Source organism: Notamacropus eugenii, chromosome X (assembly GCF_028372415.1).
Source record: "Notamacropus eugenii isolate mMacEug1 chromosome X, mMacEug1.pri_v2, whole genome shotgun sequence".
Lineage (NCBI taxonomy): Eukaryota > Metazoa > Chordata > Mammalia > Diprotodontia > Macropodidae > Notamacropus > Notamacropus eugenii.
Genome location: NC_092879.1, coordinates 101,867,792 through 101,886,646, shown reverse-complemented (window position 1 = coordinate 101,886,646; position 18,855 = coordinate 101,867,792). Strand labels below are relative to the sequence as shown.

The following is an 18,855-nucleotide window of genomic DNA, read 5'->3' as shown; positions in this document are numbered from 1 at the left end:
AACAGAACTGGGAAATGTTTAACAAGAGAAAGACGTCAACATGTAGCTCACAGGGATCGGTTTTTATTTGAGTTGGACATCACTGGTCTACAGGACAGCCAGGTGGAGGGACATGTGAGACTGGAGGATGAGTATTAAGACTGGTTCAATCTGGCAATCTTCAGCAGTCTGGGACCAGTCTAAGGGAAGAGGTGAAACCCCCATGGGAAGTCACCAAGGCTAAGGGTATAGGAAGAACTAAGGGAGCCCACTCAGAGGGGTGGCCATATTTTGTTAGCAGGGTTAGCAACTGGACCTAACTTGACCCAATTTGTCACATGCTGGAAATGTCTGGCCATGATTGACCAGCATGAGGCCCAGCATCAGAAATTGGTGAAAAAGATGAAAGCTGAATCCACGGGAGCCGAGGAAATCTTCCAAGGAAACAGTATGGAGGGAGACAGAGCCTTTGTGGACATTCATGTTTAGTGGATGTGACCTGGATGAAGATCCAGCAGAAGAGACTGAGATGGAGCAGACAGATAAAAATGGAAAGAGAGTACCGAGGAAGGTGATATGGAGCGGCAATGGCGATGGAGAGAAAAGGCTATTAAGAGATCACTCTGAACTTTGGAGAGTTAATTCCATTTTCAGTGATGAGGCAGGGGGTCACACTGCAGAAAGTCAGAAGACAGAAGGAGGCCTCTATCCATCACTTCAAGCATTTAGCCACCAAAGTGAGGAGAGATGGGAGAATGAGTGAAGAGAGATCAAGGAATTTTTCAGGATAGGAGAGACATGTTTGTATCTTCCCTACTGTAGACAGTGAGACTGCAGATTAGTGAGAGAAGGGATGATAGGACTGGGATCTGCTGGAGGGCCAGGATGGAATGGGATCACTTGCCCATGTGGAGGTCCTGTCCTCTCTGGGTCAGCTCTTCATGCAAAATGGGGTTAAGGAGATGGCTTTGACAGGAATGGGTGATGGGAGATAAGGACGGGGAGGAAAGGGAGCTCTCCCTGAATGGCCAAACTCTCAGTTAATGGGATGGCAGGCTGGGAAGTGTCACAGTGGGAAAGAGTTATAAAAGGATTGCTGGACTGTGATGAGACTTCCAACTAAGAATGACAGTGTTGGCAATTTGCCGTGCAGTACGATTTGGGTTTGACAGCGAGAGCGTAGGGCCAAAGGCACCGCATGAGGGGAACAGTCCAAGACTGAGGCTTGGCAGGACCAGTTCAGAGCCTGGATAATGTGGCCAGAGATTCAAGAGGCCAGTGTAGAGTTAAACTAGCTGACCAAGGGGTTAAGATGGGGAAGGAAGGAGAGGGCAGCCAGCGCAGAGATGACAGCCTGGCTAAATACTGAGGTCTTGGTGAGGGCAAAGAACAGGGTTGGTTGAACAAGCTACAAAGAGGTTCACGAAGGTGGGAGGGCTGTGTAACAAGCAAATGCCCACAATCAAGATCAGCCATTTTGTTGAAGCAGCCTTTCCAGTTCTTGTCTTCTGATCCCAGGGAGAATCCGGAGGGCTCAGGGGAGAGCTAAACATGCCCTTCCTACAGTCTGGGAACAGCCACTTGTTCATCAGCCATCAAGGTGACGATGTTCATGGCGTGAGAAGTCCTGAGAGACGGGCCTTTGCCTCCGGCCCTTGTTCTAGCAGAATCACGGAACATGGAACTTCATTTGGGTCTTCCCTTGTATCCCCAGTGCTTCCTAAACGCTTGCAGACTAACTGTACTCTGTCCCCAGCTGTTCAGGCCTCCTTGGCCCTGTCTCTTCTCTCTCTAATTCCAGCCCATCCCCTCCTCCCAGCCATGGGCTACAGAGTCCTTGCCAGGTAAGTGTGTGTGGGTGTGGGGGAGGAACAGGAATTGGTGGCTCTGGTGCTAGAAGGGATAACAACATTCTACGGAGGAGGAAACCGAAGGCCACGTTAAGAGACTTGTCCACAGTCATGTTGTATCAGTTGCTGCCGGGAATGTTTTGGTCCTGTCCTTCAAGAGAACCCAGGGGCTGCCTTCTTTTTATGTGTGGTGCCTGCTCACGGGCCTCACAGGGTAGGAGGGGCAGAATGATGTGAGCAAGGGAATGGAGGTGTCTCCTCACCCCCAGCAACTCTTGGACAAGTGACTTCCCTACAGCAGACCTACTTCTTTCTTTCGGACTACATGACCCCGAAAATGCCTTCTGTCTAAAGCCAAGGTTAGTTCTGACCTCCCCAACCCTCCCATGGGCATCATGGGACACACGCTCTCCTGGTAGATCACCCAGCTGGGGCCAGGAGAGCATCGGAAGGCTGTGGGCCATTTTCCCAGTCCTGGAGCCAAGGATCTCGATGTGAGTGGCACCTAGGACAAGGCCTGACCCCACCAACCTCACAAGCTCAAAGTCTGGGGCTTTTCTGGTTTTATTAGAAAAAGAAGAGGAGAGTTGGCTGGGGGCAGGTGAGTGGGCAGGGGCCATGGCTTCCCAAGAACAGAAACAAAGAGGCTGGAGGGAATGAGGGCCAGGCTAGGCCTTTAGGCCAAGGCTGTCCCAGATGGGGGTTGAGGCCTGGCCCAGGGTTTACTCTGCCTCGTTGAAGCGAGTCAGCATGGTCTTGTGCAGGCTCTCCTTGTAGGACTCGGATGCGGTGATGCCATAGGAGCTGCCCCGGGCCCCCAGTCCTGAGCCACGGACTCGAGTCTGGGCCTAAGAAGACAGAGGGCCAGTGGTGAGGGGGGCGGGGTGGCCAGCTGCTCTGGGGCTCTGGCCAGCAGGGAGGGGATGGGGGGGGCAGGCCCACCTCAATGGGGGTGATAATGCCTTGCTTCTTGCGGCCTAGCCCGCTGCCCTCCTTCCAGCCCATGGCCTGCAGCATCCGGCTGCCAATGTTGTCACTGCCCAAACCATCTCGGGTGGGCTGTTCAAAGTCCCTGCAAGAAAGAGTAAAGGGGGCAAAGAATGAGAAGTGGCTCAAACAGTCCCCTGCCCCAGGCCGTGCCAGGCCCTAAACAGAGCACTCACACAGTGGCGGCCGTCACAGCCCCAGATTTCCTCTTCTTGGGCTCTGGGGGTTCTGGGATGCCATATTTCTCCCGACGCTCTGCTGCCCGGTCCCTGTACTTCATCTGAGGCAGAGGGAACAGCCTCTAGTCAGGGCAGGGGGAGGGGCAAGAATGGGGCAGGGAGGGATGATGGGAAGGCAGCCAGGAGAGAGGCCTCACCTCCATGTCACTCTTCTCCAGGGCCTCCAGCTCATTCTCAGACAAGTGAGCCCTCCGGTGAATCTCCAGGTTTTGCTAGGGAAGTGGGGAATGGGATGAACCTTGTGCCTTGGTCCTCAACCCCAAACCCCCAAGCTTCCCTGGCCTCAACCCAGGTATCCTGATGCTCATACCTTGTGCAACCCAGAAAGCTGCTGATGGCGGATCAGGGCCTCTTTGCTAGGGAACTGGCGTCGGCAGAGCAGGCAAGCCAGCTTCTGCCAGTCTGTCAGTCTCTCCTCCCTCTCAGCGCTCCGCTCTGGCTCCTCTTCACTATCACTCTCACCACTATAGGCGGCCACCAGCCCTCGGGGTGGACTCTGCAAAGGCAGAGGGGGAAGCTCAGCACCACTGAGTGGACCCCAACAGGGAAAATGCCCATCCCACCCAAGGGCCTCCTCACCAGGCGGTCGTCGCTCGTTAGCTTCGGCAGGTCCATGGCGGTATGCTGCCTCTCGGCCAGCGTCCCCTGAGAGAGGGGACAGGACAGACGGGGGTCACCATTGGCCTTGGAATTGGGAACATGCAAGGGGGCTGGGGAAGGGGCAGGAGAGCACCTTCTTCTCCAGGATGGCATAGCCAGCATCAGCAGTGGCTGACTCCCGCCGCTCATCCTCCCGCAGAGCGCTGATGGGCTGGAAACTGTTTTTGAAGTTCTCCTTCTGTTTGTTGAGGCTTCGGGCCCAACGTTCCATGTCCTTGGCTATCTGCAGGGAGCAGATACAACAAGCTTGGTGCCTGCCCGGTTCTGGGGCCTCAGGCCGGACTGCAGTCACGAGCTCGCTACTGGCCAGGCTGCTTGTACCTGCTGGGCCGTCTTGGTCTTGTGTTTCTCCTTCTTCTCTTTGCCTTCCTTTAAGCTTCCCCCTGTCTCCTTGTGCCCATCCGTCGCCTGCTCCAGGGCAGGGACATAGGTGCGCCGCTCCCCATCCCAGTAAAGGTACTGCTGACTCTGGGAGTTGTAGTAATACTGACGAGGGAGGAGAAAGGCCAGGCTGATGTGATATCCCCAGGCCACACGCCAGTCCTCAGCCCTCCAAGCCCTTTCCCATTACTCACCTGAGAGTTTGGGTCATAGTACAGTCCTGTCTGTGGGTCGTAGTAGTAGCCCGATGTCTCATCATATTGGTAGGTGGAGACATCAGGGATTGCTGTGGGACAGGGGAGAGGAACATGCCAGGCTGCTTTCCCTGGAGAGTCTGGAGCCTGGGGATGGTATTGGAGTGCTGGGGGAGTGGGGGGGGCGGAGGGGGGCGGGGCAGCACGGAGAAAAGGAGCAGACAGCCCAAAGGAAATTCTAGTCTAGTCCTAGCAGGTACTCACGGTACTGGCCATAGGAGTCTGGGGCAGCCGGACTGGTAGTAGGTGGGGGTGCGGAACTAGGCTGGGCCGGGCTGAGAAGCTCAGCCTTCAAAACCGCAGGGGACACAATTGTGTAGGGCTGGGCCTGGGGGGAGATGGAAAGACAGGGCAGGACAGCTCCATCTCTGTGCCTATAGGCGACATGCCCCACTTCTCCCTCCACAATGACATACCTGGGTGGTAGACACCATTCCCTGGGTATTGGCCCCCTCAGCCCCTGGTTGCTGATAAATGCCGGGCATGGCACTGGCTTGGGCATGGGGAAAGGCCTGGATTAGGGGCACAGCATCAACACCGGGTACACAAGGTTCCAAGGTGGTTTCAGTACCTGGCAAGGGGTAGTTACACAGCTGAGGTCAGGGCTGAGTCTTGTTCCTTGCCCCCAACTTTGACAACACCCATGCAAGGATCTCACCTGCTCCAGCAGGGTCTCCCTTGCTGCCAGCCACACCTAAGGCCTTGGCAGCACCTTTCAGGTAGCCACTGTGGCCATATAGGGCAGCCTCATTGCTCGGACCACAGTAGGGTTCATCGTGGTGGTAGTAGTTGTAGTCTGCTGCCGGCTCCTCAGGGGCTGCCCAGCTCCCCTCCCCACCCTGGGACGCCTGTAGGATAGTGGGAAGAATGATCAGGTGAGGGACTGGTCACTGGGCAGAGCCCTGGGCCTCTGTGAATGGGATGCCAGTACCTGCCACTGCAGTTGGGGGATAAGCAGGCCAGTGATGCCGCCTCCCATTTCTTTAGTGGCTCCTCATGAGATAGGCAGAAAATGGAGGTTTAGAGGCCAAGTGCTTTACCCATGGTCACACAAGCTAGGATTTCAACCCAGGGCCCCCGGAGGAACTCTCAGCTGGAGAAAGGAAATGGCCTCATACCTCCCTTTGGCAACTAAGCCTGCTGGTTCAGCCTGTGTGGAATTCCCAGAGACACCCCAAGTTCTAGGTCTGAGGTGGGCGGCATGAGAAGTACCTGGGAGATGGCCCACTGGGCAGCGGCGATGGCCGTACTGGCGACAGAAGCAGCATTGATGCGGTTACCGTCATTGGAAGCCATGTCCCTGTAGGAGAGGAGGTACACAGGGGTCACAGAAGCCCAGAGCAGGAGCAGAGACTCAGAGGGAAGGGGGTGGTCTCACCTCTTGGAGCCCTTGGCAAACTCCACATTAATGGTCTTGCCATCAATGGTGAGGGGAGGATGCAGAGCTTGGAGAATCTGCAGTAACTGAGCAGCCTCCTGTGGAGAGAAGGCAGGGTCAGGCCCCAGGCCAGGGCTGTGCTCTGCCACCCATTCCTGCCAGCCTTGGGGGCCCCCAGGCCCCCCTCTGCCGCCCTCACCACGATGGTGGACAGCTGGATGAAGGCGAAGCCTCGATTCAGCTGTGTCTGTTTGTCCTTGATCACGCGGACGTTGGAGGAGGACAGCACAGCGTAGGGGGCCAGGGCTCCCAAGATGGAGTCCATAGTGCTATGGGGGTTCAGGTTGCGCAGGATGATGGCTTTGAGACAGCAAAGAAGGGTATCAGGGTGGAGGTCAGCCATGGCCCTCCCATCACCCACTGTTCCTTGGTCCCCCAGGCAGGACTCACTATCGTTGGCGTTTTCCGAAGTGGGCTCAGAGCCCTGGGACAGGGCCTGGGGGGCCAACAGCCCCTGGGCAGGGTAGGGCTGGGGTAGTGGAAGCAGGCCCTGACTCAGTTCCCGGCCACCCAGAGGCATCAGCTGTGGGTCCAGGCGTGCACCCAGGGGCAGCTTCTGCTCTGCCTCTAGAAGAAGAAAGGGGAGAGGCTGCTGGACTTGGGATCGCTGAGAGTGGTACAGCTCACTACCCCCTGGGCCACCTTTCCTGGCCCAGCTCACCTGACTTGGGCACACCACACTTGAAACACTTTTCTCGACGTTTGAAGTTCTGGACTCCACACTGTAAAGGAAACAGAGGCCAGGCCAGGCATGAGGTGGAAACAGGCACAGAAGGCCTCCATTCCTGAGGTTTCGCTGCTTCCTCTGGGTGCCCCCATCCACCCCACTTCAGCCTATTGGTGCTGGCACCCCGTTCCCCTCTCTCTCCTCCAAGAATCTCAGCCTGAACATGCCCTTCCTTGGCTCCCATTACTTTCAAAAGTTCCCAAGAGAAAGTAGCCTGAGGCCAGGCTGGCAAGGCCCCTCCAGTGTTTCCCACAGCTGGTTCTTTCACTTCGGTGAACCTTGACTGGCCTAAGTTCTCCCTTGCGTCCTCCTCCATTCTGCCCTGCTGAGGGCAGCGCTGGGTTCACCTGCCACACAGACACTAGAAGACCACTTTTGCTGAGGTCATCTCAATAGTCCAGTGGTGTCAGTTTGTTTTACAGAGAAGGTCTAGAAAGCTAGAAAGTCTCCAAAGCAGAAGCCTCGTGGACCCTTACCCTGAGCTAGTCTCAGGAGTGTCAAATGAAGAAACTAATGAGGGAAGCAGTGGGGCACCCCTCGCTAGTGGAGCAAGTGATTTGGGAGAAGGCTTCGACTCAGGAGCAGTGGGGGAATTAGAAAGAGAAGGATTTGGGGTCATTGTAACCCAACCCTTTCAACCAGTGTGAGCTGTCCCAGTGTGGGCCCAGAGAAGTGGATGTGCCTCAACAGGCAATGGAGCCATTTCACCAGAGGTGTCCATGTGAAGGTCTGGGAGTTCTGGGCGGGAGTGGCTTCGGTACAAGGACAAGGGCTCACCCCCTCCTTGGCTCCTCACCTTGTTGCAAAGCCAGTCTTCATTAATTTTGGGTTTGGGATCACTGTAGTGCATGGAAACCTTCTGGCCCAGGATGCTGAGGGAGTGCTGTAAGGAAAAGCAGAAGGCTGTGAGGCCCAAGCCCAGGAGGCCAGCGCCTGGCACACACCTCAGCACAGGAGGAGAGAGAGTGAGCCAGCCCTTCAGCTGAATGGATGAAGGACAACAGGGAGTGGAGGGAGGGAGGGAGGGAGGGAGGGAGGGAGGCCACGGCCGCAGGGTGTGGCCCCCGGGCACTGCTGCTGCTTCTCCGGACACAAACACGCGCACGCACACGCGTGGACACACACCAACAGGCACGCACTGTCTAACCAACACCGATGGGCCCTAACACAGGCCACACTGGGGGCCCTGTGCTACCCAAGCTACACTCAGGGATATGAGAGAGAGAGAGAGAGAGAGAGAGAGAGGGATAGAGAGAGAAACAGAAACATGGAGAGGAAGAGAGAGAGAAAACACAGCCACAATCAAAGATTGCACCTCCTGCCGAGAGGCCTTCTCCCCCACGGCCCATCAACCACACTAGCCTATTGGCCCCACAGGCCCGGGCCCTGGCCTTGGCCTCCAGAGCTACCTCCTGCCGCCGAGGCCCAGACAAGCACACCCCTTGCCAGGAGCCACGCTCCGCCACACTTGCCCTACCCTGCCATGCCAGCCTCTCCTCAGCACCCTGTCCATATGGCAAATGGCTGCCAGCTCAGTGCGCTAGGAGGGGACCCTGGGTCCCTCACACTTTCCTGGGGGAAAAGGGGTGGTTCCTAGGCCTGAGGTTATACCTTGGCCTTAAGATAGAAAAAACTGGGGGAGGGAGAGAGACACATGTCAGCCTGGCCCTGCCTAAGCTGGGTCCCTTCAACAGCACCCTGCCACGCGAGGAACCTGTGCCCAGCCCTATACCGAACAATCCTGCCATGATAATGGCTCCTGGGGCCCCAACCCCGGGCCCCTCCTCATCTGCCTGAGTTGAGGGCATTCACACATGGATGTGTGCCTGTGTACCAGCGTGGGGGCAGGAAAAACCAACAGCCAATCCAAACACACAGAAAGGAGACCAAGCTCTTGCCAACAAAAACCTCAGGAAGCCCCCCAAGGCCACTGGGGGAAGAGGGGGCCAGTGGCTTATGGCTCTTGAGCAGAAAAGGAGGTGGTCCCTTAAGGCCAACCTCCTTGTACCAGCTAAGCCCTGGCTGGGCTGGAAAGAGCCACGGGGGGAGAAGGGGACCCCACTCCTGTAAGCCCAGCCCCAGCTCCGAGAAGGAGGTGGGGAAATGACAGAGGAGAGGGCAACCCCCACTCCCAGACATCCCTGGCCACACCTTCCTCTCAGCAACTGGGGAAGATGGGGGCAGGGAGGCGGGAGAGGATTCCTCAGGAAGAAAGGGGAAGCCAGGACTGAGGAGGGCAGCAAGAGAGGGGGCAGGCAGGGGGCCAACCCTGGGCGGGCGGCCGGCGCCCGTGGGCGTGCGCCAGGCAGTACTGGTGTGTGCGTTGGGGGGGGGGCAGGGTTCCAAGTGCAGCAAAGCAACCTGATTGGCTTCCATCCATCGTGCAGCGTCCTGCAAGTGACTAAACTCGACGAAGGCGAAGCCCCGGCTCTGACCTGGAGACAGCATTCAGATACAGACGCAGTGGGTTAGTCAACAGCTGGAGACAACGGGTGGGTGTTCCTAGGGGCGGGACTGGCGGGGCAGGGGAGGTAGGAGGGGGACGAGAGAAGAATGGCGGGAAGGGCCAGGGCTGGAGGAGAGGGGACAGCATAGGCTGGAACTGCCCACAGGGGCTCAGGGCACTGCCAGCTTGGGCTAAAGGGAAAAGTAGGGGCCAAACCAAACTGATCCTCTCTGGAGGGAGCAGCTGGCCCCTGGCTTCCAGAGACCCCCGGGCCTGGATGCCCCCTAAGTTCTGCCGGTCTGGGAGGTTCCAAGTGGCTCAGAACAGCGGCCAGAAAACAAACGAAAGAGTACCTCACCTGGAAGGCAGGAGGCCCTCAGCCCCATTAGATGCTCCCAGGAAAGCTAAGGTTCAGGTCTTGGGGGTGGGAGTGGGGAACTGGGAACAGACATAACCAAGGAAGCTCTAGTCAAGGCAGATGCAGCCCCAGTACCCAAGTCCATGTGAGGTGAGGGCCTCCTGAGGGCTGCAACTCAAGGCGAGAGGGTTAGCTGTGGACTTAGCTTCCCCATGTCCCAATTTGTCCAGGCTAAGGCGTAAACTGACTGACAATGGCTCCGTGCCTTGAAGGAGGGTACATGGGAAGAGAGGCCTTGATAAGGTTCCCCACCCTTCCAAAAAGGTCAATGGGGAGAGCTGTATCTCAGGAAGCACTAGAACCAGTAGGTGAGAAGGAAAGGGGGATGGTGGCAGAGAGAAAGAGAGAAAAAGCCGAGAAAGGAAAAAAGGAACCACCAGGCTGAGGCGCCCCATGGTGCCTCAGGGCCTCGGCCGCTGGTCCTGACATCTTTCATCCAAACCTCCAGCCTGCGGTAAAGGGCTGGGGCCAGCAAGTCACAGCCCCTCAGTGGAACTGAACACCACTCCCATTCCCCCAAGCCTTTCCCAGGACAGGCAAGCGGTGCCATCTAATCTGGACTTCAAGACACAGGCTATCAGTGGAGGAAGGGGATGGTGGGCACGGTAGGCATGGAAGAGGGAGAAAATCGCCATCTCAGACGCTTAGGGTCAGTCCCCAGGCTAGGGAGGGAGTCGGCCCCACCAAAGTTATCCCCTCCCCCACCAGACCAGCACCAACTTCCGGGATGCCCCAGCGGAGGAGGGAAGGAAAGAAGCAAAGCAGCCGGTGATCTCAGTTTCAATGGACAGGTGGGAAGGAAAGGGGAAGGGGCAGGAAGGTAGAGATGCATTGGCCAAGAGCAGCAAGGAGTGGCCCTGGGAACAAGAGCTCACCTGAAGACTTGTTCCGCATCAGCCGCACTTCCCGAGCCTGGATCCCATGGGACTGCAGTTGGGCCCGGATCTATGGGGAGGGCACAGAACGGAGGCATCAGGAGGCCCAGCTGGGCCACGAAGATGGAGAGAGAAAGGCCACATTCTCAGCAAACGCCAATGAGCCAAAGCTGACTGGTAATACCGGTGTCTCAAGACAGAAGGAAGGGACCACGAATGGGCTACGGAGACCCACTGGGCCGGAACTCAAATACGATCCAACAGCGGCTAGTGCTGACCTCATGCTACAAAAGGTCAGAAGCCAGAGGTCATTAAGACAGGACCTCCTCAGCCACAGCTTTGGTGGGGAAAGGGGGAGGACAAACTGCAGTTCACATTCTACCTTTTCTTTTTTGTGGAGTTAAAAAACACAAGTTGGCTTGAGTTCTCAACCTGGGGACCACAAACTTTGTTCTTGCAATATTTTGATCGCTGCACGTCAATATAATTGGTTTTCTTTGCCACCCTATGCATTTAAGAAAATGATTTGTTTGGAGAAAGTGGCCTGAGGGTGCTAGAGGAGCCAAAAGTCTTGCATGAGGTGTCAAATCATCCCCCAGCTTCCAGCTAGCTGCTGGCAGGGCCTGTCAGTGCCAAGCCCTAGTGAGCTCCCCACTACCCACAGTCTGGGGGTACTGGGAGGCTTAGCCAAGGAATGCCATCTTCTCCACTCTTTCTCCATGCCAAATAGCCCAGAAAACCTCTCACGGCGATGGATGGTGGCTGTACCCAGTAGCTGGTAGCCCCAGCAAGGGTCTCCCCACAAGATGGCCCCCCTTTCCTGCTTCCTCCTCTCTCCTCCGCTCCCAACTCTGCAGTCACTTGGCTACTCTTTGGTGAGCAGCATGTGGAGTAGGTAGAAAGAGGACTGGCTTGGGAATCCAGGAATTCTAGGCCTCATTTCCCTCATCTAGAGAATGATGGAGATCCCGGAGATCACCTCCATGGTCCCGTTTGTTCCCTCCACATTTAGACTCCAACCCTTTCTCAGACTATTCCCCTTCGGCCTGTTTCCATCCTGCCTTGGTCTTTTCTTCTTTCATCTTCTTTCTGGCCCCATCTTAGTCTGAAGTTCCTTTGAAGGCCTCCTGTCCCCTAAAGGGCTTAGGCCCAGTCCTTGGTGTGGCACAGCTGCACATGTGAAGGACCTCCCTCCCCCTCCCTCAAATTAGAACATAAGCTCACAGTGGGATCCATGTCAGATTTCTTTTCTCAGGATCTTGCCCATAGCACAAAATAAGTAGTTTGAGAATTAAAGTGGATGGTGGGGTGGTGAAATAAGGTCATGTTCTAGCCTCTGGAGGAGGATCCAGGACCAGAGAGGGATGGAAGACAGTAGGGCAGGGAACAGAGAAATGACAGGAGATGGCTCAGAGGAAGAAGGGGCCGGGGGGCTGGCACATGGGAGTCAGGTTGAGAAGTGTTTACTGGGTGGGTGTCCCCCAATAGCTCCTGCTCTGATGGGCCAATGATGAGCCATTGCTAGAACTAGGGAAGAAGGGCTCAGGGTAGAGCGGGGGTCAGGAAGGTGAGGAAATCAGTATCATATGAGAAGAGAAAAAAGAAATGAGTGTAATGGCCTAAAAAAAAAAAGTCACTGTTCAAACCAGTTGGAGACCAGGTGAGGCCAGAGTGGGCCCCAGAGGGCCTTTGATGCCAGGCCCAAGAACTTGACCCTCCATCCTGGGACTGATGCTTTATCACGCCAACTCAGAGGTCCAAGAATATGGACAGGAAAAACAATCACATCTTTATTTTCACGGACCTTTGGTCTCCTTTGTCATTCTCTGTATTTTATTTTATGCGTTTCAAAACACGATTCTAAGAAAGGGTCCACAGGTTTCCATGCCACAGAAAAGGTGAAGAAACCCTGCTTTAACTGGACCCATCTCTGGGGAAGAGGCAGGATCTACTGAAAGCTGACTTGTATGAAGATGCCCGTAGGCCCAGCCAGGCAGAGGAGACTGGAGATCCATCAGAAGGCTGCAGCCAGAGTCAGGAGGGGATGGAGGGGTAGATACAAGAGAGATCATCCATGATGATGCCACTGGATGACAGCTGATTGAGCTTAAAGCCCAAGGCTCAAGCAGGACAGCAGAGACAGCTTCAGACAAGGAGGCTGCCTTGTGGGGAGGGGCAGAAGAGACACTGGACTCTAGCAAGGGCTGGCAAGACTGAGGCACAGGGGTGGGGATTGGTCAGCTGTGTGCTCACAGACAGGTCCTACCCAGTTCTCTGAGGTGCTGGCATACCTGGGAGGATCTTGGGTCTTGGCACTGGGTGGACTGAGGCACCAAGGATGGGACTGAATTCCTGTCTCCTAGGAGGCCTAGGGCTCAAGGCTCATGCCAGTTTCTGGCTGTCCCCCCCCCCCCCCCCAATCCCTCACAACTTCACTCTTCACTTAGACTGAGCCTAAGGGTCCAGGAGGGACAGAGCGCAGCCCCAAAGGCACATACGTCGTTCTCTGCGGCTGCCTGGGGCAGCATCCTCAGCATGATGATGTGACTGGCCTTCTCCTCCTCTTCCTCCTCCCCTTGCTCGGTCCGATAATCCTGGTCACGGTAGTCCCCATCTCCGGGGAAGCCCAGGGGCTCGGTAGGGCTGTCCCGCTTCCGCTGCTGTGTCTCTGAACCTGAGGAAGCCTCATACGAATCCTGAGTGACAGAAGGGGATGAGACAAACCAGGTGGTCAGACCACTGTGGGTCTGGAGTCCAGTGAAGCCAGGTCAGGCCTGCAGGGATTCAAGCTGTGGGCCCAATGCCCTCCCCACACCTCTGGAATGCCAGCCCTTCTTTTCTTCTGGTGGCAGGTGGGAGATGAAGATGCAGTTCAAGGGGCAGAGGAGAAGCACCCACTTCCCAAACAGGCACAGCAAGGCCCCCAGCTCAGAGCCAACATCTCCAGAGCACCAAGGACCAGCCTTCAGGCCACCAAATCACCAACACTAGCTTCATCCTTGGCCCCAAGCACAGAAAGGTGGTACAGGCTTGCAGAAACAGTAGTACAAGCTTGACAAATGAGGCCCTGTCCCTGCCAAGACCCAAGAAACCATTGGTTCTACCACCCCACTCCCAAAAATCACAGGACCAGAAAGCCAGGTTAGCAGTCCAGGAAGGAGGGAGGAAGATCCAGCTGAGGCCCAGGCAGGATGGAAGACAGGCTTGCCTCAGAAAGTAGGACAGACAGCAAGCCTTCACCTGCCACCTCTGCCCAGTCCAGGCCTGGCCTACGGAGAGTCTTTGTCACAGCCTTTCCCAAGGCTAGGCTCTCTCCTTGCCATCAGCTGGGCCCTACATCCCTCTGCCTTGCTCCTTTCCTTAACACCCCCCATGAGCACATTCTCGCCTTAACAAGTAAGTCAAAACCTGCTAAGACCTTCTCTGAGATGAGAGCAAGAAGAAAAAAATCCCCACCCCAAAGAGGCTTCTCTGCCCCTGGGCTCAAATCTTCCACTCCCTAGTCAAGGTTCCTAGGTCTGACTGTCCTGCAAAAAACCTCACAGACCAATGCTCAGCTCACGGCAAATGACACATTCCCTCACTTAGTGGGGGCAGAGAGAGAGATCAGGCCTTTTCCTTCAGGCTAAGAGGTCTCCAAAGACAGAGCTTTTTCTCCCCTTCAGCTAAAAGTTCCTCCTATAGCAGAGTGCACAGCCTGAAAAGGGTTTAAGGGCTCTCTCGGGGCTGGGGCATTTGCTCTTAGACTCCCATGTATTCCCTACAGTAGGAGGTCCATGCATAGCCCACCTCTTGGGATGAAAGGACACAAACAGGGTCACCTGAGGGCAGGGCCTAAGGCTGGTGACTTAAGACTATTCATCAGCTTCGAGTCCCAGACAACGCTCTGGATCATACACATGCAGGACTCTTTGACCCCTGGGAAGAGTACTGCCCCCTAACTTGGCTCTGGGTATTCTGGGTGGGTAGGTTAGGAAGAACAAACCTTGCCTGCCCTGGGGGCAGTGACAGACACAAAGCAAAGTTAGAGAAGCTGAGGGCTCTCAACTTCCCCACTCCCACTCCCCCCGCCATCCCCCCTGCCAGAAGTCTTTCAGAGATAGCTGGGAAAGGGCCCAAAGGGTATGGTGGGGGGCAGGTCAGGTCGGGTGAGGGGGTGAAGTCAGACAGCCTCACTGGAGCAGGCCCAGCACTCACCTCTGCACTCTGCTCCTCTGATGAATCGTCATAGTCATGGCGGGGCTCCTGGCTGCCAAAGTCCCGGGGATAGGAGCGGTAATCCATGTCCCGATAATCGTGATCTCTCTGACTCCGGCTGTCCAGCCCGTCATCCTGAAGGCCGCGGTCAGTGGCACCATAGCGGCCAGTCCTGTCTCCACGGCCACCTCTACAGAGGGGACACAGCACCAGGTGAGTAGAAGCCCTCAAGCTGAGGCTCTGTTTTAGAGTGGGCAGGGAAGACCAAAGGTGAGCGCAGAAACCTAGGTCCAAATTTGGTTCTAGCACAAAAGCCACCATTCCTGAAAGGGCTCTACAGGCCCACCCCTCATCCCTAAATGAGGCTCACTCCTCTTCCGGTTTGGGAGAGGGACAGGATATACGTTTCCTTAAAGAGACAGTCAGCTAGCTGGCCATCCTACATGCTCACTGGGAAAAGGACAGAGCCTGGAAATTGAAATCACCCGGTGCAACCCAGCCCAGCCCCTACCTGGAATAGCCAGGGAGAAACTAGTGGCCTGGGCCCAGGGATCTCTACCAGTGGAGCTTGAGGTCGAACCCTAGCCTACCAGGCTCAGTAGGGGCCGAAATGAGCAGAGCAGCTTTTTGGGTGCCAGAGGGGTTGAGACTTTTTTTACTAGGGCCCTCTGAGGGTGACAGATAATGTCAAGGACTAATGATCCCAAAATTACAGATGAGAAAAGAAATGCTTAGAGAATGGTGGAGGCTCCAACCCAGGTCCTGGCTGGAACCAGCAGAGAGAGAATGCTCACTGAATTTAGGGTCAGGAGCTGCGCTCTGACTCCCACCTCTGGATGACCCTCACAGCTGGGCAGGGCATGGAATCCCTGCCTTTCAACTGTCTACAAAACAGAGATCCAGGCACCACATACCTCTCTGCAAACCTGAAAGAGACCCCAGCTGGCACCTGCCTACTCCAGGCAGGAGAAAACCCATTTTCTGAGAGCTACTCAATGCTATCATCTGCACAGAGTTCAGAGGCTGTGTGGCTTACAGCCTACTGAGGAGCGGCAAATGCTGATGCCAGCCATGGCAAAGACTATGAGAAGCAATTTCCTTAGTGAACTGGCTGTTCAACCCTGTTCTTCCTGCTTATAAATGGGCAGAGCTACCTGAAGGTCTGGGTCCTGAACTCAGAGCCCTGGAAGAGGGTGGCCTTGTGTCCTGAATCTGGGGCCTCTCTTGATTACGGAGCACAAGAAGAATTGGTAAATGAAGGGACTGAGACCACCCAGAGCAAAAGTTTCAGGCTGAGCCAGCCTTGGACAGGGGTATCCTGGCACGGGGGCTCCAGGGAGATCTGAGTGGGGCTCATCAAAACCTCTCTGCTCCTGTTGTTACTTTACTAAAGAGAGCCATCACATGCCCATGTAGCCAAAGGCAGCTGGGGACAGGCAGAGGAGCTGACACACAGCACTGCTGCCTCCTGCTCTGCCCTCTCTCTCTCAAGGCCCAGTCAAGCTCCTCGGAGCCCTGTCATCTGTGTTGGAGCATCCTGGGGGAATGATGGCACTGGCCCAAGGTGGCTTGTCTGGGTACAAAGAGCTTTCTAGAAAAGATAGCTACTGCCCAGTGCCAAGAAGTCTCAGGAATGGGGGGTAGCCAGGATCAGACCTTACTATCTCACATGGTCTCTGAATCTCTTTCCAAGAAAAATATTATGATCCCAGATCATTCAGTTTTGGAACCCTACCCCTCTCCAGCCAAAACCCAAAGTCAACCTTGGGAAAAATCAAGGGGAAAAGATGCCCCTTGTTTTTGCCAGGGCCCAAAGGATTCTCACTTTGGGACAGCCCTCTCCCCAGTCTCACCGTCTTTCATACTCCATGTCTGGGGGTGGCCTGCTCCTGGGCCGATGGCTCCGCCTCACTTCCCAGCTGCCACCAGCCCTGCTGTTGCCACCATGCTCCGCCAGCCTGCACAAGAACTCCCGTGAGGGATCTGAGGGACAGAAAAGAAAAAGGAGAGGTCAGGGGCAGCCTGAGCCCATCCAGGCAGGGCGGGCTACCTAACCCTTGGTACAGGGGAAGAAAACGAGAACTAGCAGCAGTCAATCTGGATTGTCTCCAGAATGGGAAAGTGGGAAGGAGGAGGGGGAGGGGGAGGGAGAGAGCGAGAGAGAGCGAGCGAGAGAGAGAGAAAGAGGGAGAGAGAGAGAAAGAGGGAGGGAGAGAGAGAGAGAGAGAGAGAGAGGGAGGGACAGGGAGAGAGAGAGGGAGGAGGCAGTGATAGAAATGAAGAGACAAAGAGATGGAGAGGGAGAGGCAGAAAGAAAAGAGAAAGGAGGGAGAGAGATAAAGGAGGGAGAGAGAGATGGAGAGACAAAGAGATGGAGAAAGACAGAGAGGGAAAGACAGAGAAAGAGAAAGGAGGGAGGGAGATAGAAAGGAGAGAGAGAGAAGGGAAAGGGAGGGAGGGAAATGGAGAGGGAGGGAAATGGAGAGAGAGGGAGAGAGAGAGGGAGGGAGAGAGGGAGGGAGAGAGGGGGAGAGAGAGAGGAAGAGAGGGGGAGGGAGGGGGAGAGAGGGAGGGAGGGAGGGAGGGAGGGAAGGCGGGAGGGAGGGAGGGAGGGAGAGAGAGAGAGAGAGAGAGAGAGAGAGAGAGAGAGAGAGAGTGAGAGAGAGAGAGAGAGATATGAGGAGTCAGAGCCAGAGCTGCCACTGTATCTTGGCTGAGAACATCCAAGCATCTTTGCATCTTGGTTTGCTCTTGTATAAAACGATGATTAGAACTAGTTGCACTCCATACCTCAGGGGGCTGCTGGGGAGGATGTGTGGGTCCATGTGAATGAATTGTAAAAGGCCTGAGAAATATTGGATATGACTTTCAGGGCCCCCCAGCTGCCAAGAACAGCCAGAGTCCAAGGTCAAGGCCACCATGCTGCCTCCCTGGCTTCAGCCTTGGCCCCCAAGTCTTTTCTGCTTTTCCTTGATCTGGATGCTTTGCCCCTTTGTACTCTGGAGTGAGGGCCAGGATCACTGCTGCCTCTGGTGGGGGAGGAAGGTTCCTGTGCACCCCTCCCCTGTGTGTCCTTCAAAACATATTTAACTCCGGCACCTGTCCCCTCTGGAACAACAGGGGTTTTTAACTCCGGGCTCCATGGCCAGACTGGGGGGTGGGGGGGGACCCTCCCTTGTTATTTTCAGTTATTACTATTCTGTAAAGCCAGAATTCTGAGAAGGCTGCCCTAGAACCTGGGGCCACATGGGACTGGGAACTCTATGAGGACAAGACCGAGGCCTGGCCCATCGTGCTGCCAGGTGTGGCCCAAAGGGGCGAGCAAAGGCCACCTGGCCTTGGGAGGTGCCTTCCTTTCTGCCCTCAATCCCCTCTCCCGCCCCCTAGGCAGGTCCTGAATGGCCCTCACCCCTCAGGCCTCCAGAGCTCAGCTGGTAAGTTTACACAGCACTTTCCTTCCAGCTCCACTTGTCGGAAAACACAGAGGCTCAGCTGCCCTGACTGCAGGGGCCCAGAGACGGGGCTGAAGGCCTTGCTGCCTCGTCTTCTCCTACGCCCAGCAGGTGAGGCTAATAAAGGGGCTTCTCAAAAGCCGCCAGGCAAGGGGTAGGAAGCAGCTACGGGCACCCAGGGCCAGAGCAGCCCACTCTGGGGCACCCCCGATCAGCCTGACCTCTGCCCTGGCCGGCCCCCCAAGGTACAGCGCTGCCCTAGCCGGGCTTAGGGGAAAGGGCCCCGCGGGGGCAGGGTCTGGCACATGGCAGGGCCAGCGGGCCAGAGGAGCGGCCATGCCAGCTGCCCTCCCCGATCTGGACCCGCTCCAGCCGCCTGCTCCTGTCATTCATCCATCTGATCCTCCCCAGACCGGCCGCAGCCTCTGGGGAGGGAGGAGGGGGCTGGGGGAAGGGGAGGGGGGAGCAGGAGGGAAAAGACGGCGGGGGGAGGGGAGGGGGAGAGGAGCGCGGCGCCACCGCCGGGAGCGCGCACGCTCGCTCAGGTTCGCGCCCGCTCGGCGACTCGGCCTCTATTCCGCACCCCCCCTTCACCCCCCCACTCCCACCCCCGGGGGGCCTCCGGCGCCGTGGCCGCCGCCGGGTCGGGGCCCCCGACCCCTCCCCCGTCCCCGGCCCAGCCCGAGCCCCGCCGGGCCCGCTCACCTGCCGGGTCCGGACCGTGAGGCGAGGGCTCGGGCACATCACCCGGCCTCCGCCGCCGCTGCTACCGCCTCCCTCGCGGGCACGCGCGCGCGCGCCCGCCGTCAGTGGGGCCGGGCCCGGGCCCGCAGGAAAGCGCGGCTACGACTCCGGCGAAGCTGCCGCCGCCCCCGCCGCCGCCGCCCTCCTTCTCCTTCTCCTTCTCCCCTTTCTCCGCCCCAGGGCAACCCACTGCTGCCTCCCCCTGGCT

General features: G+C 56.7%; 1 protein-coding gene across 2 annotated transcripts; it reads right to left on the bottom strand.

The window, feature by feature from the left end:
• Nucleotides 1–2,375: 2,375 nt before the first annotated feature.
• Nucleotides 2,376–18,855, bottom strand: RBM10 (RNA binding motif protein 10). Of its 2 annotated transcripts, none has more exons than XM_072626652.1 (24): nt 18,609–18,855; nt 16,305–16,434; nt 14,452–14,641; nt 12,753–12,950; nt 10,255–10,324; nt 8,877–8,950; nt 7,312–7,398; nt 6,450–6,510; nt 6,179–6,355; nt 5,928–6,088; nt 5,729–5,826; nt 5,563–5,650; nt 5,009–5,198; nt 4,767–4,921; nt 4,555–4,678; nt 4,291–4,382; nt 4,037–4,201; nt 3,789–3,938; nt 3,635–3,700; nt 3,366–3,551; nt 3,193–3,267; nt 2,993–3,096; nt 2,772–2,901; nt 2,376–2,677 (listed from the first exon to the last, which is right to left on the bottom strand). In XM_072626652.1, the coding sequence occupies exons 2-24, from the start codon at nt 16,319–16,321 to the stop codon at nt 2,552–2,554; spliced, it is 2,784 nt and encodes a 927-aa protein (XP_072482753.1). In that variant the 5' UTR covers nt 16,322–16,434; nt 18,609–18,855; the 3' UTR covers nt 2,376–2,551. The 2 variants fall into 2 exon arrangements, with proteins under 2 accessions (XP_072482753.1, XP_072482754.1); XM_072626653.1 differs by having other exon boundaries at nt 5,931–6,088; nt 18,609–18,777.